The sequence below is a fragment of the Leptodactylus fuscus genome, chromosome 2, assembly GCF_031893055.1.
Source record: "Leptodactylus fuscus isolate aLepFus1 chromosome 2, aLepFus1.hap2, whole genome shotgun sequence".
Lineage (NCBI taxonomy): Eukaryota > Metazoa > Chordata > Amphibia > Anura > Leptodactylidae > Leptodactylus > Leptodactylus fuscus.
The window spans coordinates 227365379-227380028 of record NC_134266.1 but is presented as its reverse complement, the minus strand read 5'-3'; the positions used below and the strand labels follow the sequence as shown (position 1 = coordinate 227380028).

General features: G+C 43.6%; 1 protein-coding gene across 1 annotated transcript in view; it reads left to right on the top strand.

The window, feature by feature from the left end:
• The first annotated feature begins 643 nt into the window (after positions 1-643).
• LOC142196195 (transcription factor CP2-like) overlaps positions 644-14650 on the top strand; it is a 34094-nt gene continuing 20087 nt past the window's right edge. The window contains exons 1-6 of the mRNA XM_075266415.1: positions 644-756; positions 4035-4186; positions 9168-9244; positions 10748-10853; positions 11886-11992; positions 13126-13278. Of these exons, the coding sequence (XP_075122516.1) occupies positions 644-756; positions 4035-4186; positions 9168-9244; positions 10748-10853; positions 11886-11992; positions 13126-13278 (708 nt within the window). The remainder of the gene's footprint in view (positions 757-4034; positions 4187-9167; positions 9245-10747; positions 10854-11885; positions 11993-13125; positions 13279-14650) is intronic.

The window sequence follows — 14650 nt, the reverse complement described above, 5'->3', positions numbered from 1 at the left end:
ATGCCTCCTCCCTATAGACGCTCCACTCCAGCTGCTCCTGTACTGAGGTGACTAGACTGGAGTTACTGCAGAGAGGACCTACCAGGAACATCTCCATTCTAGCCGCCACCGCTACTCCACTGCCCGGGACACAGGTCTTCTTCATGTGGACCTTCTTACAAGTAAAGACACGCCCACCCTGCCATGTGACCTTATGACGTCAGACGGTCATTACCCAGTATAGTATTTAGCCCTGACCTGACCTCACCTCTATGTTGCCTTGTTGTGCCGCTCCAGCTGTCACCTGTGTCCAGGGGGAGTCCGCGGAGAGGAGCCCGCCCACAGGTACCTGCTGCATGTCCGTGAGCTGTGCCGCCAGTGCTGGGCACTCAGTATACCGGGACGGCTGCTGGAGCACATTGCAGCTCTCCTTGTGATGCCTCCTCCAGCGCTCACCATGGGCTCCAGCCAACCTGTGATCGGACTCAGCCCTGGCATGTCCGATATATTATCACATAATACACTGGGGGCTGCTCCGGGTCTTAGGGGATAATAAGGACACTGTTGTAGTAGCACTCTTGTGTCTCCACTCACCACATCTGTCTTTCTAACATTTTTGATGCCAGACAGGTGACCCCCTCCTCCACCACCACCTCCTACAAGCATGGCCAGGGCGTTAATGTCATCACAGGCAGATGAGCCTGACTTGGAGCAAGATTGTGATTCCAGTTTATCTGGGATTGGGCAAGAGCTGGGTGCTGGCGCCTACTGCATGAGGTACGTATATGTGTTTGGGAGCTGTACATGACAGATATTGGTCCCATGACCAGTCTTATCAGACAATGTTTAGGCCGTGCTCCAATGTAGTGGTAGCCACATGGTGCCCAATCCTAGCCTACAAGCTGCCGCCAGTGGTCACATGATTATCCAGGTAAATACCGCTGTTTCATCAGCGTGCGGCCTCCACTACTCTGGAACGCAGCCATATAAATGAAATCTGTGATTTGCTCTGACACTTGTATATTGTTTCTATGTGTTGTAAATGATTTGTGTAACACTGAAAAACAGAAGGAAAAATTTAGCGACATTTAGTTGTAAAGGAGTTAGTCTCGGTTCACATTCAGGTCATTCCGTTCCCCTCTACACATGAAAAATGCGGAGGAAAAAGCGCTGCAAGCAACACTTGTCTGCATTTTTTTCATGCAGAAACCAAAAGAACCAAAAAATCTCAATAGGGTGCATTCACACTTCGGATACAGTGACTGATTCTGAACGTTAAAACACGTTCAGAATCAGCGCGTATAAAGCAGATCCCCTTCATTTCAATGGGAGCTGGCATATGAGCACTCCGCATTGAAATGAATGGGCTTTTTTTTTTTTTTCTTCTCTACGAGCGCTCCCATTGAAGTGAATGGGAAGCGCTCGCGTGTATGACTCGGAATGAGCCAAGCGCTTACGCTGTGTGAAGGGGCCCATAGAGGAAAAAGCAGCCCATTCATTTCAATGGGGAGAGCTCGTTTGCCGGCTCCCATTGAAATGAATGGGATCTGCTTTATACGCGCTGATTCTGAACATGTTTTAACCCTGAGGGAGCCTTCACACGGAGTAAACGCATGTGTATTTTTGCAAAATACACGTGTAAAAATAAGACTCCCGTTTACTTCAATGGCTTTTTACAGGCGTAAAAAATATCATTGAAATCAATCGGAGTCTTATTTTTACACTTGTATTTTGCAAAAATACCCGCGTTTACTCCGTGTGAAGGCTCCCTGAGACTGGATTGGCCACAAGAAATAACAAATAAAATAATAAAAAAATAAATGGTGAACAAATGGAAAAAGCGCTTATTTTATTTGGGGTGCGTAACATTTAGTGAAAATAGAAAAAGCCATTAAGTTACCGGCATTAGTAAAAACACTAGATTATGTTGACCATACATCAGGTGATAACATTGACCCTGGAGAGAGGCCATAATGTGGGAATTAGTAAAAACCCCGCTCTTATTTTAGTATCTCTGGTGTCTACTACTATTCATGTGAACTGCTCAGGATGCCCGCACAATTTTTTATTTTTTTTTGAGTACTGCGATATTACTAGGTACTCTAAATGTTGTACGTGTATATTGATGGCTATAATAACATATTAGTTAAATTGTGTACCACGAGCACTGTGCTGATAAAAGGCCATAGTCTTTGGCCCCATAGTGAGGGAAGGGTTGATGGCTAAAGCGGTATAGTGTGGAGTCTACTATGATCTCAAGGTCCATTGCTCAAAATGGGCTTGTTTACTCATGTGCTAATCTATATATCAAGTGCATTTTAGACAGCTGCGAGTGCGGTCATCACAGCACTGAAGCTAGGCGGATGGCTGGTGTCACTGGCTGGTGGCCACCTTCGTGTCAGTTTATATGGACAAACGTGTAGGGAGGGCACCCTATACATGATACAGGATGGCAATTTAGATGACTAGCTGTTGTGTTGGTGTTAGGGAAGGAAGTGTAGGGATAGTCTACTAATATAGATTAGGGTGGCAGGAATAGCTAGGTTGCTCCACTGCAATCGCCTATGGTAGGAATCATCCAGGTGGCCGAGTGCAGACATCTATACCCCCCCCCCCAAAAAAAATTTTTTGGGTGTTGCATTGTTGGAGTAGAGGCTATCAATGCCTCTCCTAAATGCAACCTTAACCTGCCTAGTTTGACATGGACACAGCATGTGGAGCCTGATACAAAAAGTCCCAGGAGTCCTCTTATCTTACCCACTTCATTTATCAACCCAGCCCTAAAGATAGACCATTTATGGTCACCTGACTCATCCTCTTTCTCTTGTAAATCGCTGTTGCTGAGATCACTGGTTTTGTCAGTGTGCAAATGAACTCTTTGTAGCAATCAGGACATTATTATTGCTGCAAAGAAGTAAGCGTCAATGTCCTCACTACTCCACAGATCTAATTTGCAAGATAAATAACGAACAGAGGGGAAAACTCTGTGTATTACATGTGATTTTGACTTACTTGTGGGATATGCTAAATGATTATTGACTCCTATAGAGGATAAGTATCAGCTGTGTCTGCTGGGACCCCCACTAATCACAAGATCTTGTACCCATGTGTATTGGAGCAGTAGCCATGCAAGTTCACTGCCGCTCTGTTCTTCTGGGACTTTTGAAGAGGAGCAGAGTCGCGCTGCAGGCTACCTCTCCCATAGAAATGAGTGGATCTGCTGTGCCTGCTGCTTCATACAGATGGGGGGGGGGGTACAAGGAACCCCCTTTCTCATGATTGAAGGGATTCCCAACATATGGACATCCATCTGTCAGTCACATATCACCTATTCAGTGTATAAGTTGTCAGTTTGTCATACTAGACATTCATAAGATGGCTTATTGTTTCTTTACTTCTGTTTCTTCATGTGCTGGCAACTTGTGCTGAGTTGTGCATCATGTCAAAGATTCTCAACAGGTCAATGTGGTGCTCCTTTCCCACAACTCCCTGGGCATATGGAGAAGAGCCTTTAATGTGCTGAATAGAGGTTATAGGGAGAAGTCTGTACTGCACGTGTGTGTGTGTAAACTTTAGGTTAAATTGCCATGTTGGCACTTTGTGATAATTTAGTGGGTTTTGGATGCAGTTTGGATACTCTCTCTAAAAGGTTTGCCATCCTGGCCTGGGGAGATATACCTTCAGTTTTGCTGAATTCTAGGACTGGATCCCTAATAATGGTCCTAAGAAGAAAGCCAGTGCAGTCCACACTCCATAATGGTCTAAAAAAAAAACAACTAAAGATCTTCTATTGTTTTGAAACTTAGTGACTGATTCCTATGAAAGTAAATATGTAGCACACACTATACATCGCATTATACAATATTAATAATCGTAATAAAAAAATAATTTTGTCTAAACTTTTTACGACCCCCCCCCCCCATCCAAAACTGGTCCCAACTCCGACTCTACGACACCTTCAAAAAGCACCCTATTATGGTCATTAGAAAGCAATGTTACCCTGACTTGTGCCATTTCTTGTCTTGCTAGCTAAACCTTGTTTGTTTTTGTTCTAGTGATGTACTTGCCCTTCCTATCTTCAAGCAAAAAGAGTTAAGTCTGCCTTCAGAAGATGAAAACAAAAGCCTACCTTTCCAGTATGTTCTGTATGCAGCTACCTCCCCCGCCATGAAGCTTCACGAAGAGACCCTTACCTATCTCAATCAAGGTGACCTTCCAGGACTAGCCTGCCTGTACACTTTCTGTCTACGTAGATCTGGCTATTGAGCGACTTGTTGGCCTACAGTTTGTTTTTGGATTTGCTCACACTGTTGCATGTTGTCTTATTTCCACTACTGTGATACAACCTTATTAAGAATAAGTCTGGGTTATGTTTGATACACTTATTTCTTCTTGTACGATATAGTAATGAACTGTACTACTTGCAGTGATGCCCCTTTTCTCCTCTGGTCAGTCTTTCTTCTGCACCACAATGTGAATAGAACCTGCTGCTCTCCTATCCTCTCCAAAATTTAGGGGGAAAAAAAAGCCCAAATAGTAAAACATTAGGCCAGTTGATGGATACCCCTAAAGGTGCCCACATACCTGAAACGTGTTTTGGGGGAAACCTTGAGTGGCCCATAGCTATTCCCCCTCCGGCTCCCCCATGCACATAAGCTTGGTAAGACAAAATGTGTTCTCAATGGAGCGTTAAGTGTTACCTCCAGACATCTCTGGCAGTGGCTCATGTACTGGAAAGGATCAGGCATGATGAAATTCAATATGCCTGAGTAGACCGGTTTAAATAATGAAATTACCTGTAATTTGCTATTTAAAAAATTGTTTCTGGCACAGTAAGAATGAATTGGTGTAGTTCAATTGCATTTTCTACTTTGTGACAGATTCTTCAAGCAAAAGCATTAAAATTGAGAATTGTCCCTAAAATCTTAAAAATTTAGGTTTCTAGTTTTAGGCAAAAATCACCCAGCCATATACCTGATCCTTCTTTTGACATAATGTGATCTGTTGAGTTGGTACAGCATCATGCACATAAACAATAATAAATCACTATCACGTCCTAGGTCAGTATGTGGCTACAAGCAGCAGAGAGGTCATGTGCTGCTGTAATGTTTCATTTGCTGGCTGAATTGCTCAAAAGGCGGGGTGGTGAGCTTGTAAGCAAAACAGCTGAGGGCAATGATTTGATAAACCAGGTAAATGACATTAAATTTAAAGAGGACCTTTCATCAGATTGGGCACAGGCAGTTCTATATACTGCTGGAAAGCTGACAGTGCGCTGAATTCAGTGCACTGTCGGCTTTCCTGATCTGTGCCCTGGGTAAAGCGCGATCGGTCCCGGTACCGTAGCGCTTTACAGTCAGAAGGGCGTTTCTGACAGTTAGGCACTGCTGGGCAGATGGGTGTCCCTGGCTAACTGTCAGAAACACCCTTCTGACTGTAAAGTGCTACGGTACCGGGACCGATAGCTCTTTACACCGGGCACAAATCGGGAAAGCCGACAGTGCGCTGAATTCAGCGCACTGTCGGCTTTCCAGCAGTATATAGAACTGCCTGTGCCCAATCTGATGAAAGGTTCTCTTTATTCTATATTTTTGTAATGCTATACATTTGTGCTTGCCTGACACAGGTATATATATATTTATGAAGCTGTTCATGAATGCTCTTACAGACTGTAGAATCCCATTAGTATTGGGTGCTGTAAAGTTTTTTTCCTCTATTCTATTACTCTATTCTAGCGAGTCTAGGAACTAACTGTATTGCTGAAGGGATTCCTTTACCCTGGGTTGCTCATGACTTGGTTAATGAGTTACTGACAAGCAGGGGCTGCCTTGTGTGCACATGTCATGATGCAGGATCTGTCACAATCTTTCTTACTAGGGAATCCCAGCCTGTAAGCCATTATGGGTAAATCTGAATTCTTGTGTATGAATTATTTCTTCCCTTCACCTAGTACAGACATCCTCCTCTACTTCTCTGCACATGGTTATCACTGTCAGTCATCTGAAGTGGGGCTAACGTGTTGACTGACTTCTATGTAGTGTTCCCTGATTGATTTTTAGAAAATGTACAGCCCAATCCTAGTGAATGTTAGTCTTACTCCAAGCAAGGGAGAGGGTTATTATGATGTTTAACCGAGAATCACAATTTATCCCCTTATATTTCTTTCAGGGGTATCTGGGTCCACAGTATAGATTTCATACTGATGGCTTATCTTAGAGCTGAACAACGGGGGTTTGACCCTTGGACCTCATACCAGTTGGCTTTGTTCCTTATCCAGTAATAGGGCCACAGCTGCTGGGCCATCCACTGTATGTGGTTGTGGCAGAGTACTATATCTGTATCTATTTCTTAAATAGCAGTAGAGCTGCTCCCGGCTCCATTCACTGCAGTAGCTTCCAGCACCAGAAGGCCGCAAGATTGGATTGTCACACCCTCTCCGATTGGATTCTAATGAATTTGTGTGAGGATAGGTCATCAGTAGAGATGAGCGAACAGTGTTCTATCGAACACATGTTCGATCGGATATCAGGGTGTTCGCCATGTTCGAATCGAATCGAACACCACGTGGTAAAGTGCGCCAAAATTCGATTCCCCTCCCACCTTCCCTGGCGCCTTTTTTGCACCAATAACAGCGCAGGGGAGGTGGGACAGGAACTACGACACTGGGGGCATTGAAAAAAATTGGAAAAAGTCATTGGCTGCCGAAATCAGGTGACCTCCATTTTAGACGAATAGTGGATTTCAAATCCGGGTCATATGAGAATGTGAACTTTGTGACTATGAGACAGGGATAGCTGTACAGGCAGGGATAGCTAGGGATAACCTTTATTTAGGGGGGAATGTTATTAAAAATAACTTTTTGGGGCTCTATCGGGTGTGTAATTGTGATTTTTGTGAGATAAACTTTTTCCCATAGGGATGCATTGGCCAGCGCTGATTGGCCGAATTCCGTACTCTGGCCAATCAGTGCTGGCCAATGCATTCTATTAGCTTGATGAAGCAGAGTGTGCACAAGGGTTCAAGCGCACCCTCGGCTCTGATGTAGCAGAGCCGAGGCTGCACAAGGGTTCAAGCGCACCCTCGGCTCTGATGTAGGAGAGCCGAGGGTGCGCTTGAACCCTTGTGCACACTCTGCTTCATCAAGCTAATAGAATGCATTGGCCAGCGCTGATTGGCCAATGTATTCTATTAGCCTGATGAAGTAGAGCTGAATGTGTGTGCTAAGCACACACATTCAGCTCTACTTCATCGGGCTAATAGAATGCATTGGCCAGCGCTGATTGGCCAGAGTACGGAACTCGACCAATCAGCGCTGGCTCTGCTGGAGGAGGCGGAGTCTAAGATCGCTCCACACCAGTCTCCATTCAGGTCCGACCTTAGACTCCGCCTCCTCCGGCAGAGCCAGCGCTGATTGGCCGAAGGCTGGCCAATGCATTCCTATGCGAATGCATACTTAGCAGTGCTGAGTCAGTTTTGCTCAACTACACATCTGATGCACACTCGGCACTGCTACATCAGATGTAGCAATCTGATGTAGCAGAGCCGAGGGTGCACTAGAACCCCTGTGCAAACTCAGTTCACGCTAATAGAATGCATTGGCCAGCGCTGATTGGCCAATGCATTCTATTAGCCCGATGAAGTAGAGCTGAATGTGTGTGCTAAGCACACACATTCAGCACTGCTTCATCAAGCCAATACAATGCATTAGCCAGTGCTGATTGGCCAGAGTACGGAATTCGGCCAATCAGCGCTGGCTCTGCTGGAGGAGGCGGAGTCTAAGATCGCTCCACACCAGTCTCCATTCAGGTCCGACCTTAGACTCCGCCTCCTCCAGCAGAGCCAGCGCTGATTGGTCGAGTTCCGTACTCTGGCCAATCAGCGCTGGCCAATGCATTCTATTAGCCCGATGAAGTAGAGCTGAATGTGTGTGCTTAGCACACACATTCAGCTCTACTTCATCGGGCTAATAGAATGCATTGGCCAGCGCTGATTGGCCGAATTCCGTACTCTGGCCAATCAGCACTGGCTAATGCATTGTATTGGCTTGATGAAGCAGTGCTGAATGTGTGTGCTTAGCACACACATTCAGCTCTACTTCATCGGGCTAATAGAATGCATTGGCCAATCAGCGCTGGCCAATGCATTCTATTAGCGTGAACTGAGTTTGCACAGGGGTTCTAGTGCACCCTCGGCTCTGCTACATCAGATTGCTACATCTGATGTAGCAGTGCCGAGTGTGCATCAGATGTGTAGTTGAGCAAAACTGACTCAGCACTGCTAAGTCTGCATTCGCATAGGAATGCATTGGCCAGCCTTCGGCCAATCAGCGCTGGCTCTGCCGGAGGAGGCGGAGTCTAAGGTCGGACCTGAATGGAGACTGGTGTGGAGCTATCTTAGACTCCGCCTCCTCCAGCAGAGCCAGCGCTGATTGGTCGAGTTCCGTACTCTGGCCAATCAGCACTGGCCAATGCATTTCTATGGGGAAAAGTTAGCTTGCGAAAATCGCAAACTGACAGGGATTTCCATGAAATAAAGTGACTTTTATGCCCCCAGACATGCTTCCCCTGCTGTCCCAGTGTCATTCCAGGGTGTTGGTATCATTTCCTGGGGTGTCATAGTGGACTTGGTGACCCTCCAGACACGAATTTGGGTTTCCCCCTTAACGAGTTTATGTTCCCCATAGACTATAATGGGGTTCGAAACCCATTCGAACACTCGAACAGTGAGCGGCTGTTCGAATCGAATTTCGAACCTCGAACATTTTAGTGTTCGCTCATCTCTAGTCATCAGTGTAAACAACTGGTTACTTGAAAACCCCTTTAATTCTCAGACAAAAAAGACCCATTAGATCCCTATCTGCTGAACAGATGGAGTAGGTCCACATCATAGGGGACTATACATTCATAGCGTATCCTTGGCACACTTGACTGTTTCCATAACTCCACAGAAATTAATGGAGATTGCTGTAGGTGGAATAAAGATCAGGAAAGCTGTTCAATAGATGGGTAGGACCTGAACCTAGCCAATTCCATAAATGTCTGTAACTGGAATATTCCTTTTTTTTTTTTTTTTTTTTTTTTTCTTGGGGTTTACTTTCTTGTTTTTACCTAAAGCCTTTTTGGGAATGTTTCCAGTAACCCTTTTACCGGATTGCTAAGACTTAATCCTAAACCATTTACTACCTACAGGCCAGTCCTATGAAATCAGGATGTTGGACAATAGAAAACTAGGACAATTGCCCGAGTTAAATGGCAAACTAGTTAAGGTAAGTGCTCTAAATGCATAATTCTAGTTAAGGCTTAGTTACACTCCGCAAACACCCAGCTTAGCCCAAGGCGTTGTATTCCACATGGGTTATTTGGTTCTCTTCCAGTTGGAATATAGCCACGTACTATAGTTGGTCACGCACAAGATATTAATCTGCAGATCATTGGCAAATATAAACATATTGTCTATGGCCAGCTTAAAGGGGTTGTCCAAAACCCCATGTGTTTTGGATACTGATGACCTATCCACAGAATGTCATCAGTACCTGATCAATGGTGGTCTGACTTCTGGATCCTGCTCTGATCAGTTGATCCAAGATGCCTGAAGCTTGTCCAGGGCCTTCTGTAGGACAGTAGCAGCTCTGCTCCTCTACAGGTGAATGGAAACAGAGTTGCAGTTCACTTGTGTAACCGCTACAGATCAGTACACTGTAGCAGTTGTCAGAGGACTGCAATTCTACTCCCTTCAGTTTAATAGGTGAAGAATTTATTTTGCCAAAGTACACTATATACACCTGGGATCAGCTGATTGATACAGGGCTGGATGTTGGACCTCCACCGATCAGATATTAATGACCTATGTGGTAGAAAAGTAATCAGTATCTGAAACTTGGTGTTTTGAACAGCTCCTTTAAGGCAGGTTATGTTGATGTCCAGACTGATTATGGGCCCATTTTTGGCAGACTGCCTTATTTTCACCATGGGAAGGTCATATAAGAAAACACATTCTACAGTAGTGGATGTTGTATTGCTAATTTTAATAGAAACATGGGGGGGGGGGGGGGGAACAAAAAAAACTCTCAACAGGCAGACTATATCTTGTGTAGTTTGTGAGACTTATGGATACATGTGACAGACTGAGAAAAGTGTAGACGTACTGAGGGATGTGAAGTGCTTATAAGAAAAATGTGTTCAGAAGCCTTGTGTGTAAACCCTGCTGATCAATCAGACGTATTGTATAGATAATAAAATTGATATACTGGGATACAAGAACTCTCATCATGCTCTTCTGTCAATATATTTCCATTTCCTATAATGGACTTGTGTGATGGGCAAGCTTTCAGGAAACTGATCGGTCTTGCCTAAGACTGAGTTCACATGGACATTTTTGGTCAGGATTTGGTTAAGAATCCGCCTCAAAATCAGCCTCCAAAAAAGCCTCCCAAATTACTCACCATTTTCTTCCGTGTGAATGGACCCTAGGGTTCATGACCTTGACACTCCATATGTGTATGGTTCATATCTTCTGGCTTGACTACGTTCATGCAAATGGAATTGACATCTGAAAGACAACTCTGTTGTAAATGGAAAGTTTGTGTGTGTGGGGGGGGGGGGGTTTCATATAGATTAGGAAGAAATTTGCTCCTCTCCTTACAAACTGGTCACGTCATGCTCACTTCAGTATCTGTTAGCTCAGTGGAGTTGATCAGAAATCTGTGTGTGAGAACCCAGCTTTACTAGTGTGTGGACGTCACATAGTTTCCTTGTTTCTTCCTTTTCAGAGTATCTTTAGAGTGGTGTTTCATGACCGGCGTCTGCAGTACACGGAGCAAGAGCAGCTGGAAGGCTGGAGGTGGAACAGGCCTGGAGACAGAATACTTGATATTGGTAATGATACAAATGGCGCTGCTTAATACCTGTGTTCATATGGGCAACTCCTCCAATATTTTTTTTTTTTTTTAACTTTTGTAAGAGTAAGGCCACAAATGGTAGAGCTCTCAGCAAATCTGACTATTCCACAGCAAAATTTGTTACATGGGGATTGCGCTATGAGTCTTACCTGTTTATCGAAGGGGTAAAATATTTCCATGAAGAAAATTTCTGCTAATGTGGATAACATTTTAAGTTAAACTTTAACTTGCTTAGCTTACAAGGTGTCCCAGGCAACTTTTCAGATGAACGTCACCAATACTAACCCTTCCCCATCCATACATGCCTGTCTTCCAGTCTGGATCTTCTGGGCACAGAACATCACTTCCTTCTGAGGGGGCAGAAAGAAGTGATCTGAGCCTAGAATATCTGGACAGGAAGACTGGTAAGTATGATGGAATGAAGGTTAGTTAGCTGGGAAGGGCTAGTAGTGGGTAGACTAGCTAGGGAAAGAGGAGTGAGAGGGGGAAATGGTACGAGTCAGCTCTTAGTGAAGTCGTTGTTATAGGATAAAATAACTGGAAGCTACTCCTGTAAACAAATGCAGAAGATGCCAGGACCTCTCACAAAGTGGTCAAAACACTGCTCAAGGTATTTGGTTGTGCTTACTACTTGTTCTGTTCTTTAATTTGCCCAGAAATCCCCTTTTAACCAAAGACTTTGTTCACATCTTTGACCAAAACAAAAAAAATTAATTTTGATCAGAGATTTTTTTTTTCAATGACATGTGTAAAGGACTTTTTGTTTAATAAAGGGTCTTAAATGGCATAACAAGATAATTAATTCAGCAATATAAATAGTACCAAAGACACAGGTAACAGACAACACATCTTTGTTCACATCTTTGCCATGCATTCCATTTATCCATTCATAAGAAATCACGACTCAGTCCCTTCATTGTGAGTAGGAGGTCCCGTACAATATCCCTCATGTATGTTATTCTTTTATCCCTGTTTTTAAAGGTGGTTTATTTTTTTTATTTTTTCTCAGATATTCCCATGTCTGTGGGTATTTTTGACGCAAGAGCGAATCCATCTCAGCTCAACACTGTTGAACTTCTCTGGAACCCTTCCAAGAGTACATCTGTCTTTATACAGGTAAGGGTTTTTAGTACATAGCATGTGTAACACTATGCATATTTGTTTAGGCATACTGATGTCACTTTGATAACCTTATGATGAAAGTGAATTTTTAATCACTTGCGCCATATGCAGATGCTTTCCTTCACCCAGGAAGCGCCTTGAGTTCTTGGCAACAACCTTTCCAATCTTGGTTGATATCTTTTGTGCCACACGACGTCCTCCCCAAGCCCTGTGTCAATCGGCTGTTCTCAGGTGTATATAGTGTTCTTGGACAGAAGCAATTCTTCTATTAAATCGACTAGTAGAACTGCACCTCCCTGACACAACTGCTATAGTGTACAGATCCCCTGGAGATGTCAACCAAGAGTGGATGGGAGGTCCTCTTGCTTCTCGATCTGGCTTTTTGCAAAGTGCAACACGGATTTACTGACTTTATTTTTTTTTTTCTCCCCACAGAACTGCTTACTGTACATGTTATTGGACCTAAACCTTCAAACATTGCATATTTGTGTCATAAATAAATTTTGTAAAGTACATTTTGGCTCCTTTATGGGATATTTTTCACTGAAACCCACTCTGTCCCTTCTATGTTCTTAGTTGCAGCAATCCTCACTCCTTCTTCTGTGAGTGCAGGAGTAATACAGGGGTTATAAAATCTAGAACTGTGGCTCTAGTAAATGAGATTCTCTTCAGTCATCGGACTCAGATCACAGTTTAACCCTTATTTCTGGAGTTATCACCAGTTGATCACAAAGCCTGGATTGGGAGCAGCTGTATAGAAATGTCAATCCCAATTGTCTTCAACTGATATCTCTGGAATCCAAGGGAAATCTGTGCTGTTTGTGTCATGTGAAAGATTCTCCTCTTTAATATGACACAATAACCACAGTTCTATGTTTTATATTGCCTGAGGTATAAATGTTTGAAATAGTCCCCAGACTCGGCTTCCCTGTGTTATACCAAAGCTGTACAGCAGTCAGGGCCTGGAGAAGGAATGCATAAGGGACAGAGCAGATTTTATGGAAACAACCAAAATCTTAATAAGGTGTATTACAAAATTTGTTACTGACACAAATACTACCAGAAAATCAAACCATTTAAGAATAATTGTAGCATTATATGGGATTTTCTGTATTTTCTATGGTTAGGTTCATTGCATTAGTACAGAATTTACAATGAAGAAGCACGGGGGTGAGAAAGGTGTACCTTTCCGAATCCAAATTGATACTTTCAAAGAGAATGAGAATGGAGAATATATAGAGCACTTACACTCAGCGAGCTGTCAGATCAGAGTGTTCAAGGTATGTTGGTTTTTATAGCCTGCAGCAACTGTAGAGAACATTTACATTGCATCATAGCATAAAGACTTGTTGAAAAAAATCGTACTTGATGTTTAAGGGGGCTGCCACTAGAGGGCAGCAAGCAGAGGCACGGTTTTCCTATTTAGGCTTGGTTCACACATGCTTATGTGATCAGTTCGTTTGCATCAGTCATTTTTAGTCTCAAACTGAATTCACATACTTATTGCAAACTGACACCTTTTATCCTGATGGCAAAAGCTGTCTATTAACCCCTTAACGACCGGCCCATAGTAAAATTACGTCGGCACTGACAGGTCCTTCCTGACTGCCCTATAGTAAAATTACGTCGGGCAGTCAGGGAAGGATTCCCTGTCAGTGCCGATGTAATTGGAGCGGATCTTAGCTGTATCTGACAGCTAAGACCCTGCTCCATTACCCCCATCGGAGGGGGCTCCGATCGGGGGGTTTTAACCCCTTCAGTTCCGTGATCAAACATGATCACGGAACTGAAGCGGTTCCGTGACGGTGCCGGCCGAATCGGCACCCCCCCCCCCCCCCCCGCGGCGAGATCGAGGGGTGCCGATGTCTCTAACATGGAGCCTGGGGTCTGGCCAGTGACCCCACGCTCCAAAAGACCCCCAATACCTGGTTGATCCTGCCGCTTTAAGAGGAAGTCAGACGCAGGCAGCCCCTGCGTCTGACTTCCTCCAGACGCTGCAAGACACTGACAGCTGTGTGTCTGATAAAAATGAATAAACTTATAAAGCCCCAAAACTTCCTTTTTTCTATAAAAAATGAATTATATTAAAAAAACTAACTTAATAAAAACAATACATATTTGGTATCGTCGCGTCCGTAACAATCTGAACAATAAAACTCCAACAATATTTAATGTATACGGTGAACGTCGAAAAAAAAAAACCAGCCGGAAGTAGTGATTTTTTGCCATCTCACCTTACAAAATATGCTATAAAAAGTGATCAAAAAGTCATATACACCCCACAACAGTACCAATAAAAAGCACACATTGTCCCGCAAAAATTAAGCCCTCAACCAACACTGTCAACCAAAAAATAAAAATGTTACGCTTCTCAGAAGATGGCGATGCAAAAAACATTGCTTTATGTCCCTAAATGTGTTTTTATTCTACAGAATTAGTATCGCATAAAAAAATACTATAAATGAGGTATCGCCGTAAGCGTACCGACCCGCAGAATAAAGGGAACATGTTACTTATATTGTACGCTGCATGGCGAAAAATTTAAAAGGTAGAATGCAATGCCAGGATTGATTTTTCTTTAAAAAATCCTGCAAAAAAGGGTTAATGTATTCAATAAGTTGTAGGCACCCAAAAATGGTGTCATTACAAAAT